Here is a 23,636-nt window from a genome sequence, read left to right on the forward strand (position 1 = left end):
CAGCAGGCCTTCATGTTAAAATAGCTGCTAGGAAACCACTGCTAAGGACAGGCAACAAGCAGAAGAGACTTGTTTGGGCTAAAGAACACAAGGAATGGACATTAGACCAGTGGAAATCTGTGTTTTGGTCTAATGAGTTCCAAATTTGAGATCTTTGGTTCCAACCACCGTGTCTTTGTGCGACGCAGAAAAGGTGAACGGATGGACTCTACATTCCTGGTTCCCACCGTGAAGCATGGAGGAGGAGGTGTGATGGTGGGGGGTGCTTTGCTGCTGACACTGTTGGGGATTTATTCAAAATTGAAGGCATACTGAACCAGCATGGCTACCACAGCATCTTGCAGTGGCATGCTATTCCATCCGGTTTGCGTTTAGTTGGACCATCATTTATTTTTCAACAGGACAATGACCCCAAACACACCTCCAGGCTGTGTAAGGGCTATTTGACCAAGAGGGAGAGTGATGGGGTGCTACGCCAGATGACCTGGCCTCCACAGTCACCAGACCTGAACCCAATCGAGATGGTTTGGGGTGAGCTGGACCGCAGAGTGAAGGCAAAAGGGCCAACAAGTGCTAAGCATCTCTGGGAACTCCTTCAAGATTGTTGGAAGACCATTTCTTGAAGCTCATCAAGAGAATGCCAAGAGTGTGCAAATCAGTCATCAAAGCAAAAGGTGGCTACTTTGAAGAACCTAGAATATAAGACATATTTTCAGTTGTTTCACACTTTTTTGTTAAGTATATAATTCCACATGTGTTAATTCATAGTTTTGATGCCTTCATTGTGAATGTACAATTTTCATAGTCATGAAAATACAGAAAAATCTTTAAATGAGAAGGTGTGTCCAAACTTTTGGTCTGTACTGTATACAATTACATAAAATAAAATAAAAAGGAATAACGAAAGAGAATTACTAAACCTGATGTAGGAATGGCTCTTATCTTTATGGAGGGAAGCACTCGGATTAGGAAAATGGAACACTATCACAGCGAACTTATGCTTTGATCAGAGGAAGCTTATACTTGGAAAGTGTATTTCCCCACATCTTCGTAAACAAATCCCATTTTGGTATTTTCCCCAGAGCAGATCTTCCTATTTTAATTACCTGGTCACTGCAATATGTCCCTACTTCAATGGAGGTTTAAGTGTTAGTTGTCTCTCTCTTCCCTAGCTATAATTAAGCCCATATGTTCATTGTATTGGGGTCTTATGGATTTTTTATTTTTTTCTACGACGGGTACTATGAGGAATCTAAGAGTTAACACATATTCTGGTTTGCTTCACATGTATTTCTTTACTCCTCGTTTCCATATATGTTCCCTTGTAGTTTTGCTATTTTCAGTCTGAATCTACAATGTGTACACTCCAATAAAAACAAGGAAACGCATTGCATGAACAGGTGTGTCCAAACTTTTGACTGGTACTGTACAACATACTGGTTGGGAATTGGTTAATGTTGATTGGTGTCTTTCCATTTTTGCTATCTTTCTGCATCTGTGGCTGATGATTTGCCTGTCTAGGATGGTAGATTTTGAGAAAAAGATAGGTGTATGGTAGAACAATATGGTGAATGCAAATATAATTGCTATTTAAACTCATAACTACTTCAATTTTTCATAGACAAATTTATAGAAGTGAAAGGAATACTTAGAAAACAGGAGCCATGCCATGCCAGGTAAGTGTAGATGGCAGATTTTCTACACGTCTTCTTTACATTACCATAGTATTATTATAAATATAATATTTGAAGAACTAAAGTCAATTGCAAAACTTGCCATCCTTCACTTTTGTATTCTAGTTGGAGCATCCCACATGCATCTGAATGTGCATGGGGCTTCCTAATTGTCCCTATAGAAATGCTGGTCAATGTATCTCTATGTCTGCCGTATACAATTCCTTACTTGAAATGTTTGAAATAACCTTTAAATAATATTTGACTTTAATAAAATACATAAATTCAGAATTGAAATGTTTTGATAAAATCCTGGATCCTTATTCATATTAGATGCAGAGAACCCAATTTATTATCGCTTATGCGCTTGTTTTTTTTTAACAAGCTTTTGGTGTTTTGGACTTTTTTTTTATTTGCACCAAATTCTGCTTTCGACTTTTCAAAAAGTCGCACTTTGTCACAAATGTACTCCAATCCTATCCTGGAGTGATTGTATTTTTGCTTGGAATTTTTACGTCATTTTATTTTGCAAAACATGTGACTTTTTGCCCTAAAAAGTTGTAAAATGTTACAGAGATAAAAAAGAGCATTTTTGAATCTGTGCAAATTGTTTGACCACATGCCCCAGCTTAATAAAATTGGGCAGCAAAAAAAATGTCAGCGAATACCACAAGACAAAAAAAAGTAAAGTAACTTAAAAAAGAGGCAAATGATCAACCAGGCACAAAATTTCTTTAACATAAAGTACATCTTCAACTACCTAAGGAGGAAGAGAAAAATTATTTCTAGTAATACATACGCTTTAGATTTATATTGTTTTTTTTCAAAGGGACCTTTACCACAACCAGGCAACTTGATTGAATTTGACCACATTCGTTATCATCATTGGGGAGTATGTGTTGGAGACGGGAAAGTTGTTCATTTAACAGGTAAGATAGCATGATGTTTAAGTGATTATAGCCATCGTATAGAAATAAAGTATACCAACTATATTCCACTGTGATCGGTGGCGTAATTGAAGCTCATGGGCCCAAGTGCAAAATTTCCATCGGGGCCCCTAATTATTACAAGTCTTTAATAGTACTGGTCTTTAATAGTATTGGTCTTTAATAGTATTGGTCTTTTCATACAGGTAAAAGGGACATTTTTGGCCCCTTGACCTCCAGGGCCCGGGTGCAATTGCAGCCCCTGCACCATTTGCAGTTACGCCCCTAACTGATCTTTTATCAACACATTACACTCTGATTACCAAGAATACATTTAGTTATTCAGTGAAACACTATACTAACCCTTATCCCTTTCCATTACATATAATGAATGGGAAGTCCTTAATGCACATTACAATACATTTATCACATTGCTTTAATACGTCACTTTGTCAAGTAATGTAGAAGTAACTGCTGCTGCAAGCAATAACAGCAAATCACCATGAACTGCCGGAGGACCAATCACAGTAATAAGGACCTGGAAATCACTGTGATTGATCAATGCTAACTGACAGGGGCAAACACAGAGCAAAGGCACACTAGCACAGCACACACATCAGGGATGTCACATTAGCACAGCGCACACATCAGGGATGTCACATTAGCACAGCGCACACATCAGAGTGGTCACACTGGCACAGCACACACATCAGGCATGTCACACTGCACACATCAGGTATGTCATACTAGCATAGCACACACATCAGAGATGTTACACTGGTACGGGGCACACATCAGGCATGTCACACAAGCACAGCGCTTACATCAGGCATGTCACACTTGCACAGCGCTTACATCAGGCGAGCCACACTTGCACAGCGTACACATCAGACATGTCACACTTGCACAGCACACACATCAGACATGTCACACTAGCACAGTGCACACATCAGGCATGTCACATAAGCACATCACACTAGCACAGCACACACCTCAGAGTTCTCACACTTGCACAGTCCACACATTAGGCACGTAAGACTTGCACAGCACACACATCAGGCATGCCATACTAGCATAGCACACACATCAGAGATGTCACACTGGTATAGCGCACACATCAGGCATTTCACAGTTGCACAGTGCACACATCAGGCATTTCACAGTTGCACAGTGCACACATCAGGCATGTCACATTTGCATAGCGCACACATGAGGTATGTCATGTCATATTTGTTTACCCCTTGTGAAAAATTGGTAAACACTTGTACCTCTGCAAAGTGTTGTACATGCCAGGTATGAGGACCTGGCATGTCATTCTCCACAAGGAGAAACGTTACCCCTTAGATCCCAGTCTTAGCCTCTCACTCAGCCAAATCAAACCTCATACTTTGCACTGATGAGGGGCAATACCCCGAAACACCGTGTCTACAAATTGAGATTCTGATTTGGCTTTTATCCTAAGTCATATTTCAAGGCTCGTTAAAGGGCCAATAATGACTTGTAGGATTGCTACTTCCAATAGGTGGCACTAGAGTTCAAGTCTAGTGTTGAGCCACCCCCGTAGTGTTCGAGTTCGGTTCGGTTCGTCGAACACCCGTGTGTTCGCCGAACTGTTCGTCGAACTGTTCGTCGAACACCTTCGAACACCTTCGAACACCGTTAAAACCAATGGCAGGCAAACAAAAACACATAGAAACACATAGAAAACACCTTCAAAGGTGTCCAAAAGCTGACAAACTGCTCAGAAGACACAACTAACACATGGAAAAGTGACAAGTACATATAGTCATGCGAAAAGAAATGAGGTGGAGGAGTAAAAGGAGGGGGAGACACAGATATAGGCATGTCATGCCCTTCTAAAATCCAAAAAGTGAGAAGCCGAGACGGCCAGTCCGCTCCTGCCCGTGCCACCTCCGTGTCGCCGGGTTTGTGCCAGAGCCGCGGTGAACCCTGACGGCCAGCCCCCCTCTCCCAATACTGGTGCCTGTCCGCTGGTGGGTCGAGAGAGCCCCCCTGTGGTGGAGGCAGCTCTAAGCTTTTTAATTTAAATTGTCCCTCTAATTTGAATGAATACACTTTAAATCCATTTACAAGGATCTATTGGAGGGCAAGTCTCATGCCAGCAGCCGCGTAATTCCAGCTCCAGTAGCGTCCACTAAAGCTGCTGCAGTTAAAAAGCTTTTATAAGGATCGAGCTCGGCTGTCCACCGCAAGGCATCCTAGTGCCAGTCCCAGCCCCTATGCCTTGGGGTGCCTCCTGATGCTCTTCACTAAGTATCCCGTGGTCCCGAAGCATTTCCTTTGAAAAAATTAAGTGTCCAAACTACAGGTGGTGTAGCTTGCTTAACAGCCGGGATAATCCGCTGACTAGCAGACACTGCTACTAGGCACAAAGTATTTCCTGGGCTAGATGCAGTTAAAAATTTGTAAGTAGATACTCTCGTTGGATGCTGAGAAAGCATTCCATAGAGTCTCCTGGCACGCCATATATGATTCTCTTAAAAAGCTTGGGGTAGGGGTCTAGGGGACCCTTTTATAGCCAAAATCACGGCCCTGTATCACAATACGTCACCTAGGCTGAAGATAAATGGAACTGTAGCACCGAGGGCTCGGTTGCTACAGACGTATTGCACCTCACCCAGAGGTGTGATATCTCACTCTCAGATAAGGATGGAGTGTGGATCAGGACCCGACACCTGCATGCATTACACCACATTGCCGTGGGGCAGGGCGACCAATATGCCCCTGAGATGGGCACGACAGTCCCTGTCCCTGGCTGGAGTGGGGGGAGGGAACACTGAGGAAGGGGAACCCTGCAGTGCAGGAGCAGGGAGGAAGCAGTTCCTGGGTGCATTGAGAAGGGAGTATAAAAGGTGGGCACCATCTTAGTTCAGTGCAGAGAAGTCTGAGCAGAAGTGGCAGGGAGCAGGGGCTCTGCATGAGCTCTGCTCCGGAGGCGGGCCTAGTAACAGAGGCCCAGGCCTGCAAGAGGGAGAAGGAAGGAAGAGGAGCGGAGAAGGCTCCAGGAACGAGGAATGAAGGGATCCCAGGGGTGCGGACGGGCGAGTCGCCACCGCACGCCCGAATCCACCTGCGTGGAGGGGTCAGGCCAAAGGGGGAGACCGGTCCCCGAACTAGTGGAGGCAGGAAACGACCCTCAGCTAGAAACCGGAGGCTCTGACATTTTATGTGGCGCAGCCCCTTGCTCCACCCGCTAGGAAGGCACCACATAGGGTCAGGGAAACTGGCGCCAAGTTTACCAAGAGGAGGCCCGAGGCAGCCGGACAGAAGTGTTGGTAAGAAAGGCCAGACAAAGGACACACAAAGGGGGTCCTGTGAAGCGCTCCAAAGTTATCTGGGAGTTGTCTGAGCCCCTCACCTGGTGAGCACAGTACGACGTGGGCAGCCGTTACCTGCAGACGTGGTCTGGATAATAAGAACTGTGAGTAAAGGCCCTGAACTGCATCACTGACTCCGTGTCGTTACTGCTGCTGCCCTGCACCATCACCCCCATCCTCCGCATACACTGCCCTGAGGCTATACTCCTCCCGTGGGGAGTTATGCTACGCTCTGCTGCACCCACAACACCAGCCTTAGCGGTCTGCCCTGTAGCGGCGGTTCACTCTGACCGCAATCCACGGGTGGCGTAGTCGGACATTTAAACATCAAAACCACATAAATAGTTCCGCCACTGGTTTGACCGCCCTGAGCCACGGAACCGGATCGCCGCCACGAAGACTACAACCACCAGCATCCACCAAAAAGGGTCCGGCTCCGGGTGTCCCAAGGCCCAGGGGGTGCGTCAGAACATTTTCATCACCTTTCACAATCACCAATGGGACAAGGCAGGGATGTCCTCTGTCCCCTCTCTTATACATCCTAGTGACGGAGCACCTGCTCTCATCAATTCGCCATAACCCCAATATTAGGTGGATTGAGGTGGGAGGCACCGAGTACAAGTGCTCTCTATTTGCTGATGATGTCCTAGTATATATCACTCAATCACATATATCCATCCCTGCTGTTATGGCTGAAATAGATCACTTTGTTACATGGTAAAATTTTAAAATCAATGCAGCGAAGTCTGAGGCCCTCGATGTCTCCCTCCCTAAATCCATATAGGATTCCATCCAGTCCAACTTTCCCTTTGCCTGGCCCTCACAGGGTATCAAATACTTAGGAATTCCTATTCATAGAGACCTCTCCCATCTATGTTATCTTAATTTTGGGCCCTTTATTGAACAATTCCATACAGACCACGGTTGGCAAGTTAGAACTGTAAGATTCACTACGTGAACCACTGGTGTTTTGTGGAAAAGCACATGTACACCGCGTTCCAAATTATTATGCAAAAAGTGTTTAGGAGTGATAAGGGAAGAATTTGTTTGTTTGTCAGTTAAACTCATTGATGGTGATGTGTGTCAGGGCTCTTTATATCACTGTAAGCAATTGCAGACACCTGTGCTAATTAGTTTGGCAGGTGTGTCCAATGAAAGGCAAGACTACTTAAGAAGGCTCTCTCACATTATTAAGCAGCCTACATTTTCTGCCAAAATGGGAAAGAAAAAGGATGTGTCGGCTGCTGAGAAGCAACAAATTGTGGAGTGTTTAGGTCAAGGCATGACTACAATCAACATTGTGCGATGATCAGGATGAAGTGTCTTGGCAATCAAGAAGTATGTAGCTGATTCACAGTACACACGTGTGCGTGCTGATAAGGGCAAATTGAGGACTCTTTCCTACAGGCAATTACGTCAGGTTGAAACAGCAGCGGCAAAAAAGCCTTGTCATAGCAGCAGACAAGTTTTTGAAGCTGCTTGTGCCTCCAACGTCCCCCGAACAACAAGATGCAGGGTCCTTCAGAGGTTTGCAGCTGTGCATATGCCATCCTGTCGACCTCCTCTATCCACTTCACACAAGCAGAAACGGCTCCAGTGGGCCAAACATTACATGAAGACTGATTTCAAAACTGTTTTGTTCACGGATGAGTGCCGTGCAGCGCTCGATGGTCCAGATGAATGGAGTGGAGGATGGCTGGTTGATGGACACCCCACGCAAATGTAGCACCCTGAGGATTCGGCTGCTACAGGGGTATTGCACCTCAACCCAGAGGTGTGATATTCCACTCCCGGGTAAGGATGGAGTGTGGAACTGAGCTCGGTAGGCTGCATGCACTACACACATCCCATTTCCGGGGAACAGACCAACGGTACTCCCACTTAGAAATGTGCAGGTACGACCGAGTCTGTTCCTGGCTGGAGTGGGAGGGGGGTGGTACATCCCAAGTAGTGTAGGGGCAGATAGGGGGAGCAGCCTGGGTAAAGTTAGGAGCTCATTGGGTGCTGGTCACCTGAGCTCACACATAGAGGGAGTATATAAGGTGGGCACCATCAAAGATCAGGGTCAGTCAGTCTGTCAGAGTGGAGTCAGTCAGTCTGTCAGAGTGGAGTCAGTCAGTCAGCCTTTGCAGAGGAGTGAAAGAGAGCAGAGGAGCAGAGCGGCCTGAGCCAGAGTGAGAGAGGAGAAGAAAGAGAGACCCAGAGGGGGTAAAAAGAAAGGACTCTAAGAACCCAAATTCAATCCCCGGGTGAAGAGTCGGCAATAGGGTACCGGATCCCAAACTGGTGGGGGCAAAAGCACACCCTAGCCAGAGACCGGAGGCCGTGGGCAGCGTCTGCCACGGCCACCCACCACATCCACCCCGAAGGCAGACCACGTGGAGGGTCAGGGAACCCAAGGCCAAGGGTCTCCCAACAGAAGGCCCGAGGGAGCTGGACCTAGGTGGATCACTAGTGGGGACGGCCAGAGGAAAGGACAGAAGGAGAGCTCAGGGTCACGCTCCGGACTTGTTTGGGGGTTGGCTGAGTCCAGGACCTGGTGGACGCAGCACGGCTCGGGTGGTCACTTGAAGCTGGAGTGACCGGAACATCAGCAGTGAGTAAATACCCTAAACTGCACAACCCGACTCTGTCTTCATTACCATCTATGCTGCACCACCACAACCCCCATCCTCTGCACCTGACCCCCTGAGGCTATACCCCACCCGTTGGGGGTTATACCATCAAAAGCTGCACCAACACCATCAGCCTCAGCGGACCCTGCTGCAGCGGCGGCCATAGTGACCGCAATACAACGGGTGGCGTAGTCGACATTAAGAACTTAATAACATCTGTAGGACTGCCACATACAACTGAGCTTGACACCCTGGGCATGGACCGGGTCACAGCCACTCGGAAGACTACAACCCCCATCTGATCCGGCTCCGGGTATTCCCCTAAAGAATATGGCCCAGGGGGCGCGTCAACTTTGGCGTAGTCGGCAGGATAACGTGCCCGCAACACCCGGGTACTGCGTGCCTGAAGAAAAGAACAAGTTTACCTCAAAAAGAAGTCTCCTGCCGGTTCCGGAGGGTCCCCGCCATCGGACTCCGTCACAGATCGATTCCCGCCGGTTGTCCGCCATTAACAGCGTTTTCCCGCCATCTGCAGAGTTTCCCGCCACTGGGAAGCGATTCCCGCCATTTCCAAAGGTTTCCCGCCTTGGAAGAGCGGACGCCATTATGGGCGTGCCAGAGGGTGGCAAGAGGCCACCTCCCATCGTGGGCCAGGACCGAAAATGGCGCCAAAAGTGGAAACCGCCCCCACCAACAGAGACTGTGATGCTAGAGGTGTCTGTCAGCGTGAAAGAACCGCCCCTGGAGCTGACAGTCACCAAATGGCCCCGGGACCGCCCTCGAAGGGGGAGGAGACGAAAGAAGAGAGAAGAGATGGGTGCCGCTTGGAGCAGTCTGGAGAGAGCGCACCCGGAGGCAAGAAGCCTGGAGAAGAGTATCGGAGGAGCTTACCCGGAGATGGCGAGAAAGCAGAGCAGCACCGGCCCGTTGGCCAGGAGCCTGCTAGAAACGGAGGAGGAAGAGCAGAGCAGCACCGGCCCGTTGGCCAGGAGCCTGCTGGAGACAACGGAAGGAGAGCAGAGCAGCACCGACCCGTTGGTCAGGAGCCTGCTGGAAACAACGACCCCACTAGGCCTAGTGGAGGTCCTAGCACAGCTCCCCCGAGACCGGGAGTGTGCACAGACCGCTCTGGAGGGCCTCGCAAGGAGGATGGCCCGGGTGCAGCGAGAGACGTTGGCGGAGTGGAGCCGTGAGATGGCCCAGCAGACCGAGACCTGTCAGCGGAGCACGCCACCCAAGACGAGGAGACAGACCGCCTCTGAGGATGGCGCGGGAGGACTGAAGGCCGGAGACGGCGCCGAGAAGGGAGCCGAACGAGTGGAGGCAGGTAAAGGGGACGTCTCTACCCCAAACCGGGAAACCGCGCACCTGCCCCAGCTCCCCGTCGCAGAGCCCGAAGTACCCCCTGCCGTGCCCGTAGCCGCAACGTCACCGCCACAGACTAGGCCTCAACCGGAAGCCGCAGCCGCGACCCCTGTGACGTCACACGCCTCGACCCCGAGCGTGACCAAGCAGGAAGTACCACCAGCCTGGTCGCAAGGCCTAGTACCCCCGGGCGCCGCAATATCAACAGCGCCCCCTACCTCCGCGGAGCCCCCGGCCTGGTCGCAGGGCCAAGTAACACAGGGCGCCGCCGTTCTTACGGTGCCCTTTACTTTCAAGGTGCCCCAGGCCTGGTCGCAAGGCCTGGTTAACCCGGGCGCCGCTACCACCACGGCGCCCATAACACCTAAAGTACCGCACCTGGGTGAGGACCTGTTCGCCCAGCATACGTGCCCGGATGGGCAGCCCTTCGTATGGCCCCAAGAATACATCCAGCTGGAGCTGCAAAAAGCAAGGGCCATGTGCGAACCCCTGATCCCGGCTCCAAAGCCCATGAAGAGGATCTCGCCCCCGCTAGAAGAGACCCAATTTGAGTGGGACCCCACCGGAGAAGATCTCATGGGGTTCACTCAAGAGACTCGGGCAGCTGCAGCGGAGCGTGCTGAGTGCTGCCGCCAACAACTCGAGGTCTTCGAGAGGGAGCGGAGAGAGAGGCGGGTCCGGGAACAGCAAGCTCAAGTAAGGAGCGCGGAGCAGAAGAGCCGGGCCAGGAGAGACCCCCGTGCAGCGCATAGTCCCCGCACCACCGGGACTGTGATTAAGTTTAACATGCAGCATGGGTGGGGCTTCATCCGAGACCACCGCACCCCAGGTGACGTCTTCGTGACCAGGAGAGACGTTGAGTCCCACCTACCGGAGGGACACAGAGGTCGTGACCTTTACATCGGGGACGAGGTCACCTTCACCCGGCACAAGTGTGCCAAAGGACCCTACGCCCTCCATGTGCATCGCCTGACGGAGGAAGAGCTGCGGTGTGAGGAGGAAGAACAAGAGGACCCGGACGGGTCTGAAACTAGAGTTAGAGGTAACCATAAAGAAAGAGCAGGAGGACGCCGTCGTTAAGTACAGCGGAGCCGAAGCTGTATATAGTTGCCCGTCGGGGCACAGTGAACTGTTACTGTTGCTAATGTAGTCCCCGTTGGGACCAGAGAATTGAACTGTTTACCCGTTTAACCCTTAAATCCCACTGACCGAGGACTGAGAGCGGTCATTCCTCCCTAATACCTGGCCGAGGACTGAGAGCGGCCACCTTCCCTTTTGTATATAGTTGCGCGTCCTAAAGCGCCCCCTACCGGTTTTATAGGAAAACCATTTTTTTTTCAAGAAAAGACTGTCGCACTTTACCCGGTCACGCGTTGCACAGTGACCGGAGGAGGAGCAAGAAGCGAAGAAAAGTTTTATATGAAAAGTTTTATGATGCTGCTAATATATGTTGTTTTATATAATGTTTTATTATGATGTTTATGCAAAAATTGTATGTTTTGGTGTTTTGTTCTTACAGCCCGAGGACGTGCTGTGATTTACCAGGGGGGAATGTAGCACCCTGAGGATTCGGCTGCTACAGGGGTATTGCACCTCAACCCAGAGGTGTGATATTCCACTCCCGGGTAAGGATGGAGTGTGGAACTGAGCTCGGTAGGCTGCATGCACTACACACATCCCATTTCCGGGGAACAGACCAACGGTACTCCCACTTAGAAATGTGCAGGTACGACCGAGTCTGTTCCTGGCTGGAGTGGGAGGGGGGTGGTACATCCCAAGTAGTGTAGGGGCAGATAGGGGGAGCAGCCTGGGTAAAGTTAGGAGCTCATTGGGTGCTGGTCACCTGAGCTCACACATAGAGGGAGTATATAAGGTGGGCACCATCAAAGATCAGGGTCAGTCAGTCTGTCAGAGTGGAGTCAGTCAGTCTGTCAGAGTGGAGTCAGTCAGTCAGCCTTTGCAGAGGAGTGAAAGAGAGCAGAGGAGCAGAGCGGCCTGAGCCAGAGTGAGAGAGGAGAAGAAAGAGAGACCCAGAGGGGGTAAAAAGAAAGGACTCTAAGAACCCAAATTCAATCCCCGGGTGAAGAGTCGGCAATAGGGTACCGGATCCCAAACTGGTGGGGGCAAAAGCACACCCTAGCCAGAGACCGGAGGCCGTGGGCAGCGTCTGCCACGGCCACCCACCACATCCACCCCGAAGGCAGACCACGTGGAGGGTCAGGGAACCCAAGGCCAAGGGTCTCCCAACAGAAGGCCCGAGGGAGCTGGACCTAGGTGGATCACTAGTGGGGACGGCCAGAGGAAAGGACAGAAGGAGAGCTCAGGGTCACGCTCCGGACTTGTTTGGGGGTTGGCTGAGTCCAGGACCTGGTGGACGCAGCACGGCTCGGGTGGTCACTTGAAGCTGGAGTGACCGGAACATCAGCAGTGAGTAAATACCCTAAACTGCACAACCCGACTCTGTCTTCATTACCATCTATGCTGCACCACCACAACCCCCATCCTCTGCACCTGACCCCCTGAGGCTATACCCCACCCGTTGGGGGTTATACCATCAAAAGCTGCACCAACACCATCAGCCTCAGCGGACCCTGCTGCAGCGGCGGCCATAGTGACCGCAATACAACGGGTGGCGTAGTCGACATTAAGAACTTAATAACATCTGTAGGACTGCCACATACAACTGAGCTTGACACCCTGGGCACGGACCGGGTCACAGCCACTCGGAAGACTACAACCCCCATCTGATCCGGCTCCGGGTATTCCCCTAAAGAATATGGCCCAGGGGGCGCGTCACAAACACGGCTACAGCGCCAACAAGGAGGAGGTGGAGTAATGTTTTGGGCTGGAATCATGGGGAGAGAGATTGTCGGCCCCTTTAGGATCCCTGAAGGCGCTAAAGATGAACTCCATAATGTATGTGGATTTTCTCAAACAGCACTTCCTGCCATGGTTCAAGAAGAAGAACCGTGTATTTCACAGCAAGATCATTTTTCTGCATGATAATGCACCATCTCATGCTGCACATAAAACATCTGCATCTCTGGCTGATATGGGCATAAAAGGGGACAAACTTATGGTGTGACCCCCATGCTCCCCTGACCTCTACCCCATTCAGAACCTTTGGAGCATCATTAAAAGGAGTGTCTATGATGGCGGGAGGCAGTTCACATCTAAGCAACAGCTCTGGGAGGGTATTCTGTCCTCATGCAAAACAATTGAAGCAGAAACCATCCAAAACCTGACAAATTCAATGGACGAGAGAGTTCAGAAGCTCCTTTCGAACAAGGGGTCCTATGTGAAAATGTAACATCACCTAGAATAAAGTTTTGAGTTGAAAACTGTTTGATTTCAGTTTCTAACAACCTGCTAATGCTTATAATTTCAAAAATGACCATTTTTTTGGTCTTTATTAAAATGAAAAGGTTGATCGAAAATTTTGGGGGATCTAAGAGTGTGGCAACCCAGTAGTCATGATTACTTCGAATTCTGACAATATGAGGGTCATGCTGCAGGTAGTGCAGCAAGAAGGCACTTATGTGTCTTGCGCATCTCGGAGCCCCAAAATTATTTTCCGGGCTAGATGCAGCTAAAAATTATTTTTAATTTTAAATCTGGTGAAGCTTATTATAGATGGCCTAATAGGATCAGTGCTGCACACTGCTACAAAGCCCAAATTATTTTCCAGTCAAGATACAGATAAACATGATTAGTAATTTGAAAGCTTAAAACGGTTGGTAGGGTGATTTTAACCAATCATCAAGCTTTTACTCTCCCCAGGATGACACAGGGGTAGAAAAGTCGTTTCGGATCCATGATTTGTTCATCTTTATGAACGTGAGTCTGTCTACATTATCAGTGGAGAGCCGCGTGCGCTTATCTGTCAGCACACCACCAGCAGCGCTGAACACACGTTCAGACAGAACGCTGGCTGCGGGGCATGACAAGATCTCCAAGGCGTAAGTGGCTAGCTCCGGCCATTTATCCAGATTGGAAGCCCAAAAAGAGCAAGGGTCCAGTGACACAGTCGTGGCTTCAATGTTTACTTGGAGATACTCCTGTACCATCGTCTCTAGGCGTTGACTATGTGTCAGACTTCTTGTCTCCTGTGGCCTTGCAAAGGATGGGCTAAAAAAGTGGTGAAATGATTCCGCAAAATTGATGTTACCAGCAGATACTGTGGTTCTGTTACGGTTTGAGTGCTTTAACTTGACGGTCCCACGGTTGGCAAGTTGGAACTGTGAGATTCACTACGTGCACCACTGGTATTTTGTGGAAAAGCACATGTAAGATTCTGCAACAGTCTCTGCTGATACTCCTGCATGCGTGCATCCCTTTCTATGGCAGGAATAATTTCTGCAAATTTACTTTTGTACCGGGGATCTAACAGTGTGGCAACCCAGTAGTCAGGATTATTTCTAATTCTCACAATTCGAGGGTCATGTTGCAGGTAGTGCAGCAAGAAGGCACTCATGTGTGTTGCGCATCCAGGAGCACCAAGTCCCTGTTGTGTTGGTGGCGAGGTAACAATCATGCTTCCTTCCTCTGTCCTCTCCCCCCAACCTCGCACAACAGAAATGTGATCAAGGTCTCCCTCATCTGATGAGTCTTCCATCAGTTCGTCCTCCACTTCTTCCTGGCCTCCTGCACCTTCCTCACTAGTTTGGCTGCTACCATGCGCCCTGGTAAAACCATCTCCCCCACCCTCACATGCCTGCCGCCTTGGTGCTGCCGACCGTCTGGACCTTGCAGATGTTAGCCCTTCCGCATACAACTCCTCCTCCTCTACTTCCTCCACCTCCTCTTGTGCCACCACCTGACTCCGAATTCTGTTTAACATGTGCTCCAGCATGTAAATCACCGGAATAGTCATGCTGATAATGGCATCGTCAGCACTAAACATCTTTGTCGCCATTTCAAAACTGTGCAGAAGGGTGCATAGGTTCCTGATCTGAGACCACTCCTCCAGCGTGATTTGCCCCACCTCTGAATCTCGTTGGCCCAGGCTATACGTCAGAACGTATTGCACCAGGGCTTGTCGGTGCTGCCACAGTCGCTGCAACATGTGCAGAGTTGAATTCCACCGGGTAGGCACATCGCATTTTAGCCGGTGAAGTGGCAGGCCCAACGACTTCTGTAGAGATGTAAGTCGCTGCGCTGCGGGATGCGAACGGCGGAAGTGAGCACACAGCGACCGTGCCCTCTGCAGAAGGCCATCTAGTCTGGGATAGTGGGCTAAAAATTGCTGGACAACCAGGTTCAACACGTGAGCCATACAAGGCACGTGTGTGACATTGCCCCGGCGAAGGGCCGCACCCAGGTTTGCAGCATTGTCGCACACGGCCTTCCCTGGTTTCAGGTCCAGTGGAGACAACCATTCATGAAATTGGTTCTCCAGAGCTGACCACAACTCCTCAGCTGTGTGACTCACATTTCCCAGACATTTCAATGTAAAAACCGCCTGATGACGTTGAGCCCTACTGCCAGCATAGTAAGGAGGTGTGCAGGATCCCTTCTGCGCAGTTAGAAAGCTTGTGGCATGACCAGACAGGCTTTGGGTGCAGGTGGAAGACCGAGAGGAGGTTGAGGAGGCAGAAGCAGTGGAGGAACTTTGACATAAAGAGGATTGACGCACAACTCGTGGGGACGGCAAGACTTGGACAGCAGCCCCTTGTCCTGCTGTCACCATAGTTACCCAGTGCCCAGTCAGCGACATGTAACGCCCCTGTCCATGCCTACTCGTCCAAGTGTCTGTGGTGAAATGCACCCTGTCACACACAGAGTTTCTCAAAGAAGCGGTGATGTTGTGTGCGACATGCTGGTGGAGCGCAGGCACACCTTTCTTTGAGAAGTAGTGCCGACTGGGCATCTGGTACTGGGGCACTGCGACGGACATAAGGTCTCGAAAATCCTCTGTGTCCACCAGGCGGAAAGGCAGCATTTCTGTAGCCAAGAGCTTGCAGATGGTGAAATTCAACCTCTTAGCTTTCTCATGGCTAGGAGGAAATGGTCTTTTACTTGTCCACATCTGAGGGACCGAGGGCTGGCTATTGTGCTTAGACGGGGTTGATAAGGGTGTCCCCGGCAAACTGCCGGTCTGTGAGGAAGATGCAGGCGGACATGTTAGGTTGCCTTGATCCAAAGGTGGTGCTATCGATGTCGGACAGCGCTCAACACCAGCTGGTGTTACCACCTCCAAAGAAAATGATGACCTGCCAATCACGCTGGCTGTTGCGGGTAAAGAGGTGGCAGGTCTGCGCCCCAAAACAGGTGTGACTGCTGTCCCCCCAGTCACAGAGGATGAAGAGGCCGCGGATGCACAAGATATGGCAGACGGTGATTGGCCCGGCCGGCTAGGCCGCATTGTAGCACACTGAGCTTCCCACTGCAACTTATGCTTCATGTCCATGTGCCGGTTCATGCATGAAGTACTCAAACTATGTATTTTTTGGCCTCTACTTAGCTTTTGCTGACAAATGTTACAGATAACACGAGTTGGGTCATCTTTATCGATCTGAAAAAATGCCCAGGCTATGCAAGGCTTAGCACCCATGCGACCTGAAGAGCCACCACGACTTGTGGTGAGAGGCAGAGTTGTGTTTGAGGATGCAGTTGTTGACGTGCTTCCAGTACTACGTCTCTGTCCAGGAAGGCGCAACCTGACCTCGTCGTCACTAGCATCTTCCTCCACCTCCTCTGCTGACCTCATCTCTTGGCTGACTGTGGGTTGACAGTAAGTGGGATCTCCGACCTCATCATCATCACCCTGTGCGTTATCACACCCGTCGTCCTCAGAGCCAACCTGTTCCTGCCCTGACAAAAAACTAAAGTTGTCGCTCCAATCAGGTATTTGAGTCTTATCATCGTCTTCCTCATTGTCTCCACCAACAGGAGTTACAGTTTGGGAATGAGGGTCTACATTATGGTCAGAACCTTCTGCGTCTGGTCCTGGATCCGACTCATAAAGATTCTGGGCATCAGTGCAGATCATTTCCTCGTCTGGATTCACAGAAGCGCTGGAGTCGACCTCTGATTCCCAGGCTATAGTATGAGTAAACAGCTCTGCAGACTCAACCATCTGTTCTACCTCATACTCAGACGGGCAGCTGGAGATTTGGGAGCTGTGAGGAAGCAAGTGCGATTTGGGTGACACCTTTGAGGACTGGAGTATTTGTGATGTTGAAGTTGATGTGGAGGAGAGCCCACTTAAAGGAGCACTTGATATCCGTTGAAGCACCTGCTGTTTTTGTGCCTCATCTGGAATTTGTAGCGATTGGCGTGGCCGTAAGAAAGGGATCTTATCACATTGTCCGCTAAAAGAAGTAGACATTTTAGTTTGGCTGGAAGATGGTCTTTCTTCTGCACCTACCCCACGGACACAACCTTTTTTCCCCTTCCCAACACGCCTATTCCCCTTTCCACCAGCAGCAGGCCTTTTTCCACTCATTTTGGTGGTTAACTAATTCACAACTCTGGAGTTGTTTGCACAAAAAAACAATGGATGGTAACCGAGCAGAGCTGAGTGGCCAAACTGTGGTATTAGGCCAAAACTATTGGCTGGGCTAGATGCAGAAAAAAATTATTTTTAATTTGCAACCTGATGGAGGTCAGTATAGATGGACTAATAGAACAAGTCCCACACGCTGCTAGAAGCCCAAATATTTTTTCAGAGATAAATGAAGAAAAAAATTATTTTTAATTTGCAACCTGATGGAGGTCAGTATAGATGGACTAATAGACCAAGTCCCACACACTGCTAGAAGCCCAAATATTTTTTCAGAGCTAGATGCAGAAAAAATTATTTTTAATTTGCAACCTGATGGAGGTCAGTATAGATGGACTAATAGACCAAGTCCCACACACTGCTAGAAGCCCAAATATTTTTTCAGAGCTAGATGCAGAAAAAAAATATTTTTAATTTGCAACCTGATGGAGGTCAGTATAGATGGACTAATAGAACAAGTCCCACACGCTGCTAGAAGCCCAAATATTTTTTCAGAGATAAATGAAGAAAAAAATTATTTTTAATTTGCAACCTGATGGAGGTCAGTATAGATGGACTAATAGACCAAGTCCCACACACTGCTAGAAGCCCAAATATTTTTTCAGAGCTAGATGCAGAAAAAAATTATTTTTAATTTGCAACCTGATGGAGGTCAGTATAGATGGACTAATAGACCAAGTCCCACACACTGCTAGAAGCCCAAATATTTTTTCAGAGCTAGATGCAGAAAAAAATTATTTTTAATTTGCAACCTGATGGAGGTCAGTATAGATGGACTAATAGACCAAGTCCCACACACCGCTAGAAGCCCAAATATTTTTTCAGAGCTAGATGCAGAAAAAAATTATATTCAGTTTGCAACCTGATGGAGGTCAGTATAGATGGACTAATAGAATGATGCTATGCCCAAAAGATTTTACTTCACTAGGTGCAGTAAAAAAATTGGTATTCTATACACAGGTGGTATATCTTGCAACACAGATAGGCTACTCCACTGACTAACACACTCTGCAATAGGCCAAAAAGATTAGCTTTGCTAGATTCAGCCAAATGCTGTGAAAAAAACTTGCACAGCACTGGCACAGACCTGCCTGGCAAAAACTGATAGGAACTGATGTAACCTAGTCCTGAAAAGGACTCCAATTACAATTAGTCTTTACTCCCACAATCTATCTATTTAAGAGCACAGACCTGCCTGATAAAAGTCGTAGGAAATGCTGTAACCTAGTCCTTAAAAGGACTGCAATCACAACTATTCCCTACTCCCAAGCTATCTGTATATTTGTGCGAAAATTGGCTTGAAATTAACAAGGTATAGCGCACACAGCAACAGCGGTGCCGTCTAACACGCAGCTGCAGCAGTGAGAAAATGGTGGCGACGGGGAAAATGGCTTGGTCTTATAGGGCAAGGACATGTGACATACACTGCCAATCACACATGCCCTTGCTTGTGTGAAAAAAAGCACTTCGCTCCGTGTGTGCGCTGCTGATAGGCTGACAGATTGCACCTCCCCACTGCAAATGCGGGAAAGAGAAAAAAAAATGGAGATCTTCATTGTTCCTGCAGAGATCCATCCCCTGCCCCTCCCCCCGCCCCGCTGTACACTCAAACTGCGTATTAACATTAATTTTCATCATTACTGAGAAAAAATCCAGTTATGATTTTGGTGCACGAACAGTTATCGAACATAACCTCGAACAGCCGAATTTTTCTCAAATTGTTCGTGTTCGCCGACCGGCTCGAACACCGCCCAAAACAGCTCGAATTTGAAATTGGCGAACAGTTCGAGTAGAACAACGCTCATCTCTATTCAAGTCCTCTTCCTCTCTGAAGAAGTAATTTGCATAGGATATATGAAAGAAAAAGATAATGATTATGGCAGTGATAGTTGTGAAAATATACATGATTAATAATGGGAAAAAAAAGAATTAAACACAAAAAGCATGATTAATGAGACATTATTACATATAATAAAGTAGATACAGAGATCAATACAGTAGAACTATAATCCAACAGATATTGCAGAAAAAAAATACACAAGAGTGATAGCAAAAATATATGTAACATACAAAGTACAAATGCTAAAAAATATATAATAATCCCCTATTTTCCTTTTTCCCCTACTCTTTCTTCTCTCCTTCCCATCTTTTTCTTTTTTCATTCATAATATAATTGGCAAAAGGCACACATACAGTCACTTGCAAAAGTATTCACTTTTTGGCTTTTTCTTTTCGTGTTTTGCTACCTCAAATACTGGAATTTCCCTGTTTTTTGAGGGTTTGCATCAGTTCATGTAAAGAACATGTATACAACTGTGAACATTTGATTTTCTGTTTATTGTGAAGCAAACAACAAATAGGACAAAATAACTCTAAACTTCAGAGTGCATAACTATTCACCCCCCCCCCCTAAAATCAGAACTTTGTAGAGCTTCCTTTTGTGGCAATTACATCTACAAGTCACTTTGGATAAGTCTCTATGAGCTTTCCACATCTTGCCACTGGGATTTTTGCCCATTCCTCAAGGCAAAACTGCTTCAGCTCCTGTAAGTTAGATGGTTTCCTTTGGTGAACAGCAATCTTCAAGTCTGACCACAGATTCTCAGTTGGATTAAGGTCTGGGCTTTGACTAGGCCACTCCAGAACATTTACACGTTTCCCCTTAAACCACTCAAGTGTTGCTTTAGCAGTATGCTTTGGGTCATTGTCTTGTGTCCCAGTTTCAAATCACTGACAGACTAAACAGGTTTTGCTCAAGAATATCCCTGTATTTCACACCATCCATCTTCCCCTTGACTCACACCATTTTCCCTGTCCCTGCTGCTGAAAAACATCCCTGCAGCATGATGCTTCCACCACCATGTTTCACTGTGGGGATGCTGTTCTTGGGGTGATGAGCTGTGTTGGTTTGGCCCAGACATAACATTTACCTTGGTGGCCAAAAATTAAAATTTTGGTCTCATCTGACCACAGCACCTTCTGCCATACATTTGGGGAGTCTCCCACATGTCTTTTGGCAAACTAAAAGCTAGCCTTACAATTTTTGTGTGTAAATAAAGGCTTTTTTTCTGCCCACTGCTCCATAAAGGCCGCCTCTAAAGAGTGTACGGCTTATTGTGGTCATATGGACAAATACTCCTGTCTCTGCTTGGGAACTCTGCAGCTCCTTCAGGGTTACCTTTGGTCTCTGTCCTGGCTCTCTGATTAATGCCCCCCTAGCTCGGGCTGAGAGTCTTGGTGGTCAGCCCTTTCTTGGCAAGTTTGTTGTGGTACCATGTTCTTTCCATTTGATGATAATGGATTTGATGGTGCTCGAGGAGATCATCAGAGTGGGATAATTTTTTATAACCCAACTCCGACTTGTACTTCTCAACAACTTTGTCCCTGACTTGTTTGGAGATCTTCTTGGTCTTCATGGTGTTGTTTGGTTAGTGGTGCATCTTGCTTAATTTTGTTGCAGCCTCTGTGGCCTTTCATAAAAGGTAAAGTGTATATACTGACAGACATGTGACACTTAATTTGCACACAGGTGGACGCCCTCTCACTAAGCATGTGACTTATGAAGGTAATTGCTTGCACCAGAAATTCTTAGGGGCTTCATTGCAAAAGGGGTGAATACATAGGCACATGCCAATTTTTAGTTATTTGATAAAATAAATTAAATTTATGCCAAAATTTTTCTCACTTTACTTCACCAACTTGGACTATTTAGTGCTGATTAGTGATGAGCGAGTATATTTTTTTAACGCTTTCACCGAGTATACTCGGGCGAGCACCGAGTATTTATTGCGACGGTTTGACAGCTTTAATACATGTGAGGAATGTGTAAGAAGCAGACATTCCTCACATGTATCAAAGCTGTCAAACAGTCGCAAATCATGCACACGGGAGTGATTCAATCATATCACCGAGCAGCTGTAAATACTTGGTGCTCGCCCGAGTATACTTGGCGAAAGGGTAACAAAACATACTCGCTCAACACTAATCACTAGTGCTGATGCATCACACACAAATCGGATTACAAAAATATGTAAACACAGGCTGTAATGTAACAAAATAGGTAAAAAGTCAATACTTTCGCAAGCCACTGTACATATCCATAAAGTGCTAGTTGTATATGATGACTTTAATATTCATAGGATCAGTTGCATAAAAGGATAACCCACATATTAAAGATATTAAAATGACATACACGTAATAAAAAGGCGTGAAACAATGGAGAAGATGTTCGTAAGAATAGAACAAGTCACTATCCATCTACACTCACGCTGTGCAAGAAGACAATTGATGTTGCCCCCCTTCCTCTGATGACACAGTGAACTTTATCAATTCCTCTAACCATTAAGGATTTGGGATTTCAGCCATGGAACATCCTAAAATATTGCGGGATTGTTCTAGAAGTAATCACCATAAAAATTAGCACTGAAGAAAAAGCCCACATTTCTGGAACCATATTGTGGATTTAAAGAAAAAATACCCCAAAAAGAATACCAATAACTGAAAGCAGTAGGAATAAAATAAGCCACTTGTCAGAGGCTTCTAAGTCATTAAGAGGAGTGTGCCTCTTAATGAATGCTCCCTTATGAAGACTTGCGCCGTTCACGCTGGTCTTGATGAATGGGGCTGAAGAGTGTGAATACACTTGTAAGGCACTGTTTTTTTATTCCTTTGTCATGTGTAATAGATTTAGGATTATATGTTAGATTTAGGATTTAATTGTTTTGCTAAATGCATTATGTAATGTGAATGTTTGTGGCTTTTACTCAGATCCCAATGGTTTGGGCAGTTTTTTCACAGCAATTGGAGCTGTAGCTGTTGTGAAAGAAGAGTATTTAAAGTTTTCTCCCTATGACTATAAGGTCAATAACAAATATGACAAGAAAGCAGACCCTTACCCACCAGGAAAAATTGTAAATGCTGCACGAATGGAAGTGGGGAAGACGAAGAGATATAATGTTCTCAAAGCTAACTGTGAACATTTTGTCACTGAACTACGATATGGCATCCCCTTCTGTGACCAGGTAATTTATTAGTAGTTTACGTCAGTATAAAGACATAGGGCCCATTTCACCAGTGAGTTTTTAAAAATCACTTTTATTTTTTGACCTCTTGTATTTGTTGACTTTTTTTGTATCAAAATTTCTTCAAAGAGGAACATATGGTTCATGAATTTTCTGCAAAATCCAAAATATTTGTTATTTTTGTTTTTAACCTTTTATGCTAAATTTTAGCTCGAAATGTCACAAATTCCCCTAAAATGATGGAAAATTTGTAGGCAAAATTAGAATGGACATAAAATTATTCCAGAGGGAGATTGGATTACATTTGTGCAAAAAATTAGCAAATCGTTCCCACAATGATGAACATAAAAAACAGGGGATCACATATAAAATAGACTGTAAAAAAGGCACAAATTAGACGAAGAATAAGGTCAAAAGTGAAAAAATAGGTGAAAAAAAATACCAAACAATGAGCAAAAAATTACAAATACAATAATGAATAAAGCAAACCCTAAAGCTAGGTTGCCAACTGTAAATTCATAGACATTTTTTTCTGCTCTTCATAGTGTTCGGCAGAAACATACACTGACAGTGAGTTTTCTTTTTCTGTAATTTTGCATTGCACAGTTGAATCGAGATCTGCAAAGAAGCATTGCAAAAGCTGAATTACAATTATGTAGCGCAAAAAGTGTTATGGCACATCTCTGTTCATGTCAGGATTGAACGTGCAGGACCACATGTGGAGTCCAAGCAAACAAGGAAAATATCTAGCTCCCAAAATTCCAACGTTTATTCCAAGTATTTTAAAACATTTAAACCAAAAGAGATTTAGGCTTTGTCTGAGCTGCATGAAAGTGAATCACATAAGACCTAAGAAAAAAAGAAGCAAGACAAAAATATATCTCATACCCTATCATAATTATATATAAATGTAAAGCAAAGTTGCATAATAAATATAGGGTACTTAGTGAACTATTTTTGATCAAAAAAAGTATACAAGCCGTCCCACCAGCGGCAAGGTGACCCTAAATTGGGACGGTACCTATACTGCCTATATTAAAAACCTTACTGTATATCAAAGTTGAAGTAATGCATATAAAAGGGTAGACAAATAGGACCGGGTCCCAACTCCAGACCACCTAGGCCCGTGGTAAGCTACATATATACCAATCAGCTCAACAAAGGGCATGCCACACCCTTAAATTGCACAGAATG

At 46.8% G+C, this 23,636-nt stretch overlaps 1 protein-coding gene across 1 annotated transcript; it reads left to right on the forward strand.

Annotated features, from left to right (window-relative positions):
* Positions 1-1,664: 1,664 nt before the first annotated feature.
* Positions 1,665-23,144, forward strand: LOC141173615 (phospholipase A and acyltransferase 3-like). Its single transcript, XM_073657917.1, has 4 exons — positions 1,665-1,676; positions 2,503-2,602; positions 22,189-22,442; positions 23,049-23,144. The coding sequence occupies exons 1-4, from the start codon at positions 1,665-1,667 to the stop codon at positions 23,142-23,144; spliced, it is 462 nt and encodes a 153-aa protein (XP_073514018.1).
* Positions 23,145-23,636: the final 492 nt, after the last annotated feature.

Source organism: Phyllobates terribilis, unplaced genomic scaffold (genome assembly GCF_046119375.1).
Source record: "Phyllobates terribilis strain yellow unplaced genomic scaffold, ASM4611937v1 Scaffold_13__5_contigs__length_258822181, whole genome shotgun sequence".
NCBI lineage: Eukaryota > Metazoa > Chordata > Amphibia > Anura > Dendrobatidae > Phyllobates > Phyllobates terribilis.